Below are 13090 nucleotides of genomic sequence, written 5' to 3'. Positions count from 1 at the left end.
CACAGACATGAACAAAAATCAACATCAACACACTCACATAGACTCACTCATCCTCCTATGAAGACAATTATTTACCAAACAAATGTACACTTTCACAATTACACTATTTCTCACACACATACATTCACAACCACTTACATACACAGTAGCACAAAGTAACACACATACAAGCACAGCTAACATACACAAACGCATACACAACATGCACAGTTTAATTTGTGTAATCTCAGTCTGGTTCAACATACATTCCTGTTTCCTCTAGGTGGTACAATGTGCTGTGGCATTGATTTTAGAACCTTCTCACCTGACATTGCAATGAACTAAGATTGAGTGTGTAATTCCAGGATGCCAAGACGGTGATGGAAGTTTGTTTTTCCTGATTTGCCAAACCGAGCCCAACCACAAGGAGGCGGTACCCAAATCAAGATATCCAAGGTGAACTGAGCTGAGACACCCAATGAAAATGCAGCTTTTGTAAGCGAAGCTGTAAAGATATAGAGCTCAATGATTCGGTCCATGCTACTCCACTAACACAATAGTTGATTACTCGCCACAGAGATCAGCTTAAAGCTCCTTTCAGCCTTCATTCTCACCCACAGCTAACACCGACATGAAGACTCGCATGCTGTGAGTCACACCACCATTTCTCTTCAAGTTGTAGTATTCCATTTTGTTGCCACATTCCTGTATTTTCATACTAAATCCATAAAAATTATTAACTCCTTAGATTTTGGAGTTCCTTCTGAATTTGAACATTTTACATTTTTAAGGATAAAATCACTGACACATTTACTGTTGGAGGACAAACAGCTCCTCGTTGATCTCTCCATACTATGCTCCAGTAATCCAGGCTAATCCAGAGGTTTGGATGTTTCTGTAGAGAGCTTTCCGTTTGACCTTCAGACCGGCAGGTGTGACAGTCAGAGCTGCCACGCCGCTGGGGTTGTGTTCACTCTTTAAGCTACAGATTTACAGTAATTAATGAGTCATTATGGTTTTTTATTTGATTAATCAAAAGGGGTAAAAAGAAAGCTTGCTTTTAGTCATAATGTGGATTTTTCTGAGTTTTTTTTTAAGTTAATTGATACTAGAAAAGTTGCATAACCTGTGATAATGCCAGTGTGAATGTTTTTAGCTGAATGTGGTCGCTGAAGATGCTGAAGAAATTTAATTTAATTTAATTGCTGAATAATATCATGAAATTTGAAAAAATTGCAGAAAGTGCACAAAGAATTTGAAGAATTTCCCGAAAAAATTGCAGCGTTGCTGAAATGTAATAGACAATCAGTGTGTAGTTTGTGTGGAAATCCTGCAGACTTCTAATGAGAATTTTTGCATCACCTGCTCACCCAGAGCACAAAGCATTTTGCACGGTCAATAAGGAGACAGTACTTACACCTCACTAATGACCAGAATGTGGCACAAAGGCATCACCTGTAAGTGTTATAGTGTCATAAGTGTGTGCAACTTTCTTTAGCCTTCCAGATACAGTACTTCACAATAACCTTACCACATGCACAACAATGGTCTGTTCTATTTTCAAGTGGGTTTTGATGGATATATTAGTATTTAATGCCACAAATATTTAAAAGCGGATTGATTGATTTCCAATTGTATTTATTTAATGCCAATTTTAAATAGTTAATGACTATTTAATATATAATAAAAATATAAAAAAAATATTTAAAAAAATTAAATAGTTAATGACACATTTATTTAATAATTTAATGGCGTATATATTTGTTTCATTTTGTGTCTTCCGGTCCTCCATAGGGAAGGAAATCTCACGTAAAACTACTCATAAAATCAAAACCAGCTAAAGCATCAGTTGTGACCCAGGTTAACATCAACTATCATCAGTCGGGCTGTCCCGATTAGTCGACTGATCGATGACTAACTGACTATTGAAATAGTCGAGGACTAATTTAATAGTCGATTAGTTGTTAATTTATATTATATAGAGTCAGAATCTAGTAAAGTTAAAGTTGTGAGCGTTCGGCACAAAAAAATGCACTTTTTTCATTATTTGAGTCAGTGAGACCAAAACTTTATCTTTAGTGAAAAATAGTTCCTTGTTTCAGATCCCGACCTCATTAGAGAGATCAGGAATATGCTTTCCAACAAACTCATTTTGACAGCTGACCTTTGACCCCATATACCCTTTATATATAAAATTGATATTAAATTGTTATCTCATCTTGACACCAGGGCACCTGTAAAAATTAGTTTGATAGAAAGTTTATTCCTTATCTCTCTCTCATTTGATTTCATCTTGTTTCAATCCCAGAAACTAATGAAGGCCAGAGGCTGCATGATTCGTTACAATCTTAATGGTCTTTATTTTTAGTTAGTTAAAAGCTAATGATGCTTAAGATGTGTGCTTTACATCCACTTTGAGAATGACCCGATTAGTTGGATAATTGGTAAAAATAATAGGTGATTACTCACCAGTGCTGCTGACCTACAGGTCAAATTTGACCTTTTGAGACAAGTTGGACTGTGGTTGGTGGAAGAACATCTAGAGATGTGGAAGTTTGATCTGGAAAGGAGAAGAATGAAGGTCAGCTGCAGTAAGACAGTTTCTATTTGTAAATGAGAGAATCTGAAGAGGAGTGGTGAGGTTACAGGGAGCAGAGCTGGAGAAGGTGGAGGACAATTTTAGTTCTTAGGGTCAACAGTCCAGAGAAAGAGGTGGAGAGGAGTCTGCAGGTAGGTTGGAACGGATGGAGGAAGGTCTCAGGTGTGATGCGTGTCTAAGAGTGTCATGAAGAATGAAAGGAGAGGTGAAGAGGACTGTGGTGAGAGCAGCCATGTTGGAATAGACTGATGCAGAGCTGGAGGGATTAGAGATGAAGATGTGGAGGTTCACGTGCAACAGCCGACCCAGATAGGCTTTGATAGCTAAATGAGAACCACTAGAGAGGAATACATTTAAAATGGAAAAAAAGCAAAAAAACAGCTTCAACTGCATGAATAAATGTAAATATCTGTGGGGGCACAGATGCCTGACAGGATACACTACTATACTAGGGATCAGGACTTGATACTTGGAGATTAAACAGACAAACAAGGACTTTAAACGATAGCTTTGAAAATTCTCCAAAAATGAGAGAAATCTAGTTTTTTTTTTTTTCACTTTTAAAACATCAAACTTGTAAAAAACTTTTCGTCTTAAAACAGGGACTTTAAACAACGGCTTTTTTCTCTTTACTTTTAGAAACATCAAACTTGCAAAAAATATGTCTATTTGTTTGTCTTTATTTTCCTGTCCACACATCTAATATAGAAAGTAAAAATAACCAGAGACACTTTACAATCAGTTCTGCTTCACTAATTAATCTCAAATACGTCATCAGATATGAACCTGCTGTCAGGAGCTCATCGTTTTAAAACCATGCCCAAATTGTTTTGACATAACTGTATCTTTGAGATAAAAGGAATCTAATGTATGGACCATTCATTATTTACATCCCTGGTTTGACTCCAGACTCTTTCATCAGGACCCTGGACCGGCCGTGCACGGCGACCTCAAACGTGCACAGATAAAGTCATGGTCTCTCCGTGAAGGTTAAACTGATGTACAGAAAAACACCATCGCTGGGACGTCATAACTGCAGAGTTCAGAGGATGAACGGCTGCGGGGGATTATGAGATTACCAACACAGCTGTCTACTCTCAAAGCCCCCCTGTAGGATTGTCACAGTCATCTGATGTCCCCCTTAATGTCTGCCGTCCTCCCAGCATCCTCCAGTGAGGTGACGGGATCCAGCGTGCTGCATGGAGCTCTGCTCCTCTTCATCATACAGGTGAGTGAGAAGAAAAAATCACTTTTTATTTTAGTTAGAAATCAAACAAAACATTTATGTTTAATTTACTGACTTCACTTTTTGTGAAATATTTATTGGGTCCATCCATGCGTACATCTATACATCTAATCCAGCCCATCATGATATCCTTGCTCGGGGTTCTTGTCGCGGGACGATTGTTCTTGGTAAGGAGATCTCCATCATCCAGCTCTCCAGAAAGAGATAATCTCTCCTGTGACCTCCTCCTACTTGGACATGTCTGTGATGCCACACTAGGAAGGCTTCCAGCCTGTTTTCCTGCCACATGTCTCCTCAGTTGGCTCCTCTCCATGTGGAGTAGAAGCAGATTTTCTGAGCTTCACCTCGTATCTCTATGTGTGAGGACTGTGTCCTTTGCTTCACTTGGTTCTTTTATTCTGCTTTCTTTATTTTTTGTTATCCCCCTTTCACAATCTCACCTGCTATTATTAACAGCTGTTTTCATTTCAGTTAATAGTCTTCAGTTCGTTCAATAGTCAGGTTTTCAGATCTGCATTGTCACAGTTTTGGTTTCTCATTTTGCTTTAGAAACTCATGTTTGAGTTTTCCATTCATCTTCTTCTGCTCATCCGGGGGCAGCAGTCTAAGCAAAGATTCCCAGACTTCCCTCTCCCCGGTCACTTCCTCCATCTCCCCTGGGGAGACCCCGAGGCATTCCCAGGCCAGCCGAGAACATAGTCTCTAGGGCTGGGTTAATAAAATTGATTAAACGGTCTGAATCAATTTAAGCTTCATAGATTAATAATCAATTCATAAAAATATAAATTGATGCAGTACAGAAAGCTAAAGTCCGCTAGCTTGATGCTAACATTGAATGGAATTTCCCATTGGATGGCTAATGCTAACGCTCTGTCGGCCTACACATACATTGCTGACTAAATTAACATATTTATAAACTCACAGGGATGAATTTTCCAAACTCTTTTAAGAAAATTTCATTTTCATTTCATTTGTATTGATTTCCACAGGAAAAACATAAACGTAATACGTTAGAACAACACAAGGCATCTCTTGCTGAGGAAATGAAAGGGGGCAGTATGAAGAAAACTTCTTTTTCTACCCCTTTTATGTTCAATACATACAAAAAGCAAAAAAAAACAAAAGTAGTTACATCTACAACATATTAGACAATGTGGAGGGGCATAAGGTATTTACAGGAGAAAACTCAACTAAAATAGGCATCAAGATTGGGAAGACTTTATCTTCTATTCCACTGAGTTTTTAAACAAACAAAGCTGTTAATTGTATTTTTTTAGTTTTTCTTTTTTAACCTGTGTTTTGAATGTAAATGGTAACTTGGTTTCTTTGGTTGATCGTTTAAGATTGTTCCACATTTAATCCTCTTAGACTGAAATACATCCTTCATTAACTTTTGTTCTGAAAGAGAAAACTTCCCAGCCTTTTAAGTTAGAATTACTATTTCTTTTTGTGAAAGAAATATTCTGTATCTTATGTGGCCGACAGCTTTGCCTAGCTTTGTGCATTAACTTTAAGAAACTTAAATTAACAAGGTCATTCAATTTTAATATTTTTAATTTACTGAATATGGAATTAGAAGGATCCTTGTAGTTACTTGCAGAAATAATTCTCAAAGATTTTTTCTGTAGAATGAAAATTGGATTGACATATTTCTTAAATGCGTTTCCCCAAATTTCACTACAATAATTCATATGTGGAGCAATCAGTGAGTTATAAAAAATAAGAGCGCTTTACTCTCCAACAATGATTTCACTCTGTGAAGAACAGCAATTGTTTTTGCCAGTTTAGATTTAATATTAGTAATTATTAGATATCCAAGTGAAACTTTACTCATTGATAACACCCAAAAAGTATTTTAACCATCTGTATACAAGACAGTTTTTGCTCATACTTTCTATTTCTTCTGGAAAAAGCTGTAATGCTAGAGCGCAATCGCCACCTAGTGGCCAAACAGACACGCCCTCCAGGAGAAGCAGAACAATGTTTACAATGTTAATGATAAGAGCTGGGACAAAATATTGGTATGGCAGCTATTGCAATATTTCAACTCACAAACGATTACCGGTCCTCTCTTTCTCTGAATCGGATTCTTAAAAGAATACCCAAAAAGTTCATCGAGGGCGCTTTTCGTAAAAAAACTGAAAAAAACCTAAATTATCCAAAACAGCTAGCATGTAAATATTAGCCTAACTCCAAAACAGCATAAAAAACAAAAACAAAAAAAATTTGGTTAGCCAGAACAGCTAGCATGTAGCTGAAATCTTAGCTTAACTCCAAAGTAACCTAAAAAACCTTAGTGAATACGAAAATAGTCCAAAAGCTAGCAGAATGCCAATTTATAAAACTTTAAAACTGTAACTTTTTAACATAATTATGAATAATAAAAAGGCAGGAATATTATTCCAGAATAAATCAACTTAAACCTTAAATAACTTTAAATATTTTACTCTCCATAAAAATATTTTTTGTCAAAATTATACTAGTTAGAAATAAGCACAAGATAACATCGGGTCATAAATAACTATAAAATAAAATGATCTGGATGGCCGGATATAAAAACCCGGAGGGCCGGATCCATGTGCTCTATAGGAACCAACAGCCCAACATCCAGACCTCTGTTCACCCACTTCCACAGTGTGGAAATAGAAAACGTCCCCAAAGTTTCATTGTGCTACACCCCTATTGGGATATGGTTGAAGTTCTTGTGCACTTGACAGATTCTTTCACCAGACCTGCTCAGCAGACCTGAGCAGGTCTTAACCAAAGATCCATCTTTGGTTAAGCTGGATCTTTCTAGTATCTTCCCTCATCATCTGAATCAACATAAACACCAGGAGATGATCAGCTGACAGCTCAGTCCCCCTCCTCAGTCAAAGTTTCCAGAGCACAAGTGTAGCCTGAGCGATAGCCAAGTGTCATGAGGCCAGATGTACTGATGGGGTGTTAAACATGAGGCTCAGCACTGACAAACTGTGTTTGTTGGATAGAAATCAACAACAGAACGTAACTGAGATCAGAGCCAGAATTGTAATCCTCTTTATAACTGGCACTTTTGTGCAAAACCCAGATGGTCTATTCTATTCTATTCTATTCTATTCTATTCTATTCTATCCAAAACTCAACAGTGTGTTTTCAAATGACCAAACACAGAGCTCTGACCTTACTTTATATCTTTAAAATGTTCTTGAGGTGGATGGAACAACATTCAACCATCAGTCCCACCTCAGACTACTGGTGTCCATAATCCATGGTCTGAGGTCAGACATCACGTTTCCACTATATTTACCGACATATGTACAAATCACAAATACTGTAACTGACTGTTACACTCTAATTCTGCCCCTGCAGACTTGTTAAGCCCCAAATCTGAATTAACTGATAACTTTTTTAATAAAAAAATAAATATGAGGCAGAGCAACACAATCATCCTCATAATTAGTCTTTCCAGGGTCTGTGAGACTAAAGCAGGGGTGTCAAACTCAATCACACAAGAGTCCAAAACCCAAAACACACCTTAGGTCACGGGTCGAACAGCATAAACATTTATTGAACACTCTAAAACTACATTTTTAAACTATAAAACTTTAACTTTTGAACATAACTATGAACTAGATATATAGCATTACCTATGATTATGCTAGTGTGAATACTCTAAGCTGAATTTGGCTGCTGAAGCTGATAGCTGAAATCCATCCATCCATCTTCTTGTCCGCTTCTTCCCTTTCGGGGTCGCGGGGGTGCTGGAGCCTATCCCGGCTGCTGATGGGCGAAGGCGGGGTTCACCCTGGACAGGTCTCCAGTCTGTCTCAGGGCCTCAATCACACACATATACATACATACATACACATTCACACCTAGGGGCAATTTAGAGTCACCAATCAGACTATGAAGCATGTTTTTGGACGGTGGGAGGAAGCCAGAGTCCCCGGTGAAAACCCACGCATGCACGGAGAGAACATGCAAACTCCACACAGAAAGGTCCCAGCCGGGATTCGAACCGGGGCCTTCTTGCTGTGAGGCAAGAGCGCTAACCACTGCACCACCGTGCAGCCCTAAAGCTGAAATCACTGACGCTAATAGTTGAAAATGCTGAAGCTTTTAGCCAGCTAAAATATTAGCTAAAAGCGAAATTAGCCTATAAATCTATATATATAGATATATATATATATTTTTTTTTTTGATTAGCCAAAACAGCTAGCATGTAGCTAAAGAAATTCTTAACTCCAAAATAGCCTAAAAAAATCTTAGTAAATGCCAAAATACTCCATAAAGCTAGCAGAATGCTAAATTTTAAAACTGTTACTTTGTAACTTAATTATAAATATTAAAAAAGAATAAATCAACTTAAACCTTAAATAACTTTCAATATTTTACTCTCAATAAAAATATATTTTGTCAAAATTATACAAGTTAGAAATAAGATAACATTGGGCCATTAATAACAATAAAATAAAATGATCTGGACCCCAGAGGGCCGAATCCGGCCCCCGGGCCTTGGCTTTGACGAAGATGAGGATTACACTATAAACATGCTCTTCATCTTTGAAAACAAACACAATTCTGTTCTTTTCTCCTCAGCTTCAACAACAAGGACTCTGAGGTTGATGACGAAGAAAGGATAACTTAGGATAACCTTTCCTCAACATGAGCCTCTCCCCCCCCTCCCTCCTTCTTCTTCTTCTTTTTTCCACCATTCCTCATGGGCCCTTACTGTCCTGTGTGGGGGCCAGGAAGTTGTGTCCCCTGCACTGCACCTGCTACGAGCTGGCTGACCTGGTGGACTGTCGCGATCAAGGCCTCGCCCATGTTCCCAGAGGTCTCCCCCATGGGACGTGGCTGCTGGAGCTGGGGGGGAACAACCTCACTGTGATCAGCAGCCGCGCCTTTGCCGGACTCTGGTCGCTGCGCGTCCTGGTGCTGACCGGCAGCAACATCCGGGACATCCAGCTACAGGTAACAGCACGGGGTTTCTCTGCTGGCATCTGAACCTTTAGAGCTCCATTAGGATGCATTAGTGGAGGGGAGGGATTAAACCGACAGACGGAGACTTTTAATCCAAACTGTTAGAAAAGGAAAAAAAATAAAGAGCAGATTATGCACACTTAAAGAGAAAATAGCTGGCATGTTCCTATGCGGATGTTGAGGTGAACTTTTTATCCCTCCTAGGTGAAAAATTTGGAAACAGGAGATCTTTGTGATCCCTGGAAACACATGAGAAGTGTTAAAAACACAATAGAGATCAAAGTAAAGAACAATTTACTCCAAGTTTTAAGTTGTCATTAGTTTTTAAACATGTTCAACCTCTTCAAATACAGTTTTAAAGTTTTAGAAACCTGTTTTATTTCCCCTAAAACAGTGTTAAGTCATGTCTTATAATGTTTACATAAATAAAAAAAAAAAAAAGATTTGCGATCTTTTCAGTAAAGTTTGACAAATGCACATGAAATGCAATAAAAATTTAATAAAACAGAGTTTTGGGTTTACTTGTGGCCTTTTAAAGGTTAAAATGGCATTTCTGAGTATTTCTTTGTTGAAATTTTTAAGGAGAAAAAAATCCTACTTGAAAAATACTGTATTTGTGAGGTAGAAACTACAATCGCGGGCCACCTGTTCCTGATTCTGATTCATCTACTTTTAAACAAATAGATCCATGAACGTTTTTGTTTTCCTCGTCTGAGCTGAAGTCTGGATCTAAATTGAATGGCTGGATGGAAGTGATATTGATCACCATTTTTTTGCCTCGTGTAGATCATGGGTGGGCAAACTCTCTGACTTGTGGGCCACAAAAGGCTCTAAAATTTGACAGAAGGGCTGGACCAGCAGCAGATGATTGGGGTGTTTTGGTAATCCGCCTCATTAGAGAAAGAAATAACATCAAATCAGAAAGAAAAAATGTTTTATTTTTGATTAATAATGAATATATCTATTATAAAACAGATTATTTTGGTTGTTTGTTTTAAAAATGGGACTTTAGTTCTCATTTTTGTGCCAATTGGATAGATGGTTTGAAGTTCTTCAGGGGAAAACTGAAACTTAGCAAAATGCTGAGTTCTTTCAATGTTAGAAAAATGACTCTCCGACTTGGAAAATACACAAAAATGACAATTCTGCCACATAAATTCAGAATAAGTCCTGCACCCAAACAAAGGTCAATGTATTTATATGGTGCAATAGGGACAATAAAGCAAATAAGGGTAATTGTTTTAATTTATTCCCCCTTGAGGGGCCAGATTAAATAGTTTAACAGGCTGCATATGGCGTTTGAGGGGCTGTAAGCTAGGGGGAGAGCTCATGCTCAGGTAACTCAGTTATAGGTGATGGAAAGGGAGGGCGGGGTTGCTCCCTGCCCCTGGTCCTATACACAACTCAGTGGTTAATTTCTAACGAACTCCTGCCGCTCTGCAAAAACAGTGTCCTAGAAAACGATACATGTTTGTTGATTTGGGCTAAGAGGACATCATCATAATTAAATGAATGAATTCAAATACACTTTGAAAATAGATCAAAAGATTAACTTAAGAGAGCTTTTCAAAGACAACCTTTCCCAGATTGTGTTCCTCTCCTCTCTGCTCTCAGGCGTTCTTTTCTCTGTCCTTCCTGGAGAAGCTGGACCTCAGCTGGAACCAGCTCTCCACCCTTCCTGTGGACTTCTCAGCCAGTCTGTCGGCTCTCAAGGAGCTGCGCCTCGAGCACAACGACCTCCGTTACATATCTGGTTACAGGTGAGCTGCATGTCTGCTGAGCCACTGAGACCCACAGATGTCTGTCGGGAGCTGCTGTCCATCTTCATGGACACCACGAGGTTCAGCTCTAAACGTTTGGGTCTCAGATCCAGATGACCATCAGCCTCTAGGAGAGTCTGTAATCTCTGCCACACATCAACACTTTCTTTTCTTTTCTTTCTTTAAGTTTGGAGTTTTTGGACAACATGGAAAAGCTGGACCTCAGTCATAACCATCTGGCGTCCGTGGGCCCCGGTGTGTTCAGGGGCCTCTCCAGACTCAGACAGCTGTATCTGCACAACAACAGACTGACAGCCGTGCAGCAGGGAAGCCTCGACATGCTGCCAGGGCTGGAGGTACGTGAAGGACAACTGTAGGTTTACGAAGAGAAACTTCTGCAGGCTTCCTGAAGACAGTCTGTCTGCATCAGGGGTGAAAACTCAATCACACAGGGGGCCAAAATCCAAAACACACCTTAGGCCGAACAGGATAATTATCCAAAACAGCTAGCATGTATCTGAAATATTAGCTAAGGGGGATCCAGAACCCGGGCCTTGACTTTGACACACGTGGTCTACATGCAGGTGCTGCAGCTGAGCAGCAACAACATCTCCCACATCGACAGCGACGCGCTGGCTCCTCTCTACAGTCTGGCTGTTCTGAGTCTGGAGGGAAACAGCCTTCATCACCTGAAGTTTAAGACGTTCATCAGCCTTCACACCACAGCCACACACATCCAGCTCTCAGGTAAATCTCAGCAGGTTTTCTACCAGTATTTTCTGGTGAGGTGACCAGCTGTGACATGCAGACAATGAGACGCCTTTACAAAAGCATTTCTTCCTCTTGAAGAGGAAATGTATGAACTGAAAAAAATTCAAATGTGAGGCAATAGAAAAAATGTCTTGTGGGGTTCACCAGGGTTCTGTACTTGGCCCTATGTTATTCATTTTATATACGATTCCTCTTAGGAAACGTATTAAATTATAATTTCTTGTCATTTCTATGCGGATGATATCCAGCCTTACAGCTCTTTCCCAGAAAATGATTATTACGAACTATAAAATTTGTTGTAGTTTTATGTGTAAAAACATTAAAAGTATACTGTTTCAGAGTTAGGTTTGCATTTTCATCTTTGGTCTGCAGGAAACCCGTGGAGCTGTGACTGTGAGCTGCACCGAGTCTTCAGTAAGATCCTGCATGTTCGCCACCTCCACATCGACGACTACCAAAACGTGACGTGTCAGGAGCCCCCGCAGCTGATGGGGGCGTCCCTGGCCTGGGTAGACAGCCAGCTGTGCATCGCAGAGACCGCCACGGTGCTCGTCATCACCGTCACCGTGCTGGTCACCGTGGTGGCCGCCGTGGTGATGGCAGAGAGGAACAGGAAGCGGAACCGCGGGAAGAACTGGGACACGGAGTCTCAGAGTCCTCCGTCTTGAGTGGCTAAGGCTGATGATGATGATGATGATGATGATCTTCTATTGCTCTAAGACTTTACAGTAAATCCAGAATTTATTTTGCTAGATTCTTCTGTACTTTGTGACTGTTGTATTTCCTTTAAAATATGTTCTGTGAGGATTCAGTGGTTTGTTGAGTGAATATCTCAGAAACCCATCTGCAGTTGGAAGGGGTCAAAAATGTAAGAGTAGGAACTATAGTCCCAGATTTGAAAAGTTGTTAAAGCTTTAATAAAGCTTTTATTCTTTTGAAAGGGGCTATATTTCAATTTATGCAAAATATTCTCATGTTTAGCATGAAATGTCATTTTATTATGAATCTGCAACCTGAATCTCTTAAGGAAAAGTCTGCAGAAATCTGCAAACTTGCCATCTGAAGTCTGACTTTGCATCACTCAGTAATTATTTTCAGTATTATCAGATGTGGCTCCATCTTCAACCAAAATGCACATTTTTCAAAAATAAAGAAGCTCTGGTGAAATCTGATGTTGGATGAAGGCCGACCCTCGAGGGCTGGAGATTGAAACCCCGGTTTAGAATAAACACAAGCCCTGATTGAACAAATAAAACCGACTGCAGCCCCTGAAATGGTCGGATATCCAGTTCCACTTTGTATTGTGTGGAGTGTGGGAGGCCATGGCCCCGCTTTCGGCTCGCGATCTTCGGCCTTGTCGGGACTGAGGAGATCCCACCTCTGACACCATGTCTAAGGTGTACAAAACTGCCGTCCACACCAGGAGAATCATTTCTCTTCTTTTGTATGTTTTAGGCCACATAGGTGTATTCTCAACATGCTTGAGAAAAACGCCACACCGACAGAATTTGGGGTTCTGTTAAAGCTGATCTTCCTCATCACTAAACCAACTAGCAATCAAATCAATACATTTTTACAGAAATAACATCTTACAGAAACAATAACCACAAACATTTTCCTTACAGCAAAATGTAGAAAGAGAGAGACTCACAAACAAAAAGTAATATTCGAACAAACAATTCTAACAAATATTACTATGAATTTAGAACAGGTGTGTCCAGGTCAACTAAATCCTAATGGGGTCCACTGGAAGACCAGCAAGTGAAGAAAACA

General features: G+C 39.5%; 1 protein-coding gene across 1 annotated transcript; it reads left to right on the top strand.

Moving 5' to 3' along the window:
* The first annotated feature begins 361 nt into the window (after positions 1 to 361).
* Positions 362 to 11985, top strand: LOC112146157 (decorin). Its single transcript, XM_036213073.1, has 7 exons — positions 362 to 435; positions 3501 to 3806; positions 8403 to 8777; positions 10401 to 10546; positions 10734 to 10902; positions 11131 to 11328; positions 11716 to 11985. The coding sequence occupies exons 3-7, from the start codon at positions 8469 to 8471 to the stop codon at positions 11983 to 11985; spliced, it is 1092 nt and encodes a 363-aa protein (XP_036068966.1). The 5' UTR covers positions 362 to 435; positions 3501 to 3806; positions 8403 to 8468.
* The last annotated feature ends 1105 nt before the right edge of the window (positions 11986 to 13090 follow it).

The sequence above is a fragment of the Oryzias melastigma genome, linkage group LG8, assembly GCF_002922805.2.
Source record: "Oryzias melastigma strain HK-1 linkage group LG8, ASM292280v2, whole genome shotgun sequence".
Taxonomy (NCBI): domain Eukaryota; kingdom Metazoa; phylum Chordata; class Actinopteri; order Beloniformes; family Adrianichthyidae; genus Oryzias; species Oryzias melastigma.
Note: the sequence above shows the minus strand (reverse complement) of the source record. Positions and strands in the feature narration are given on the sequence as shown.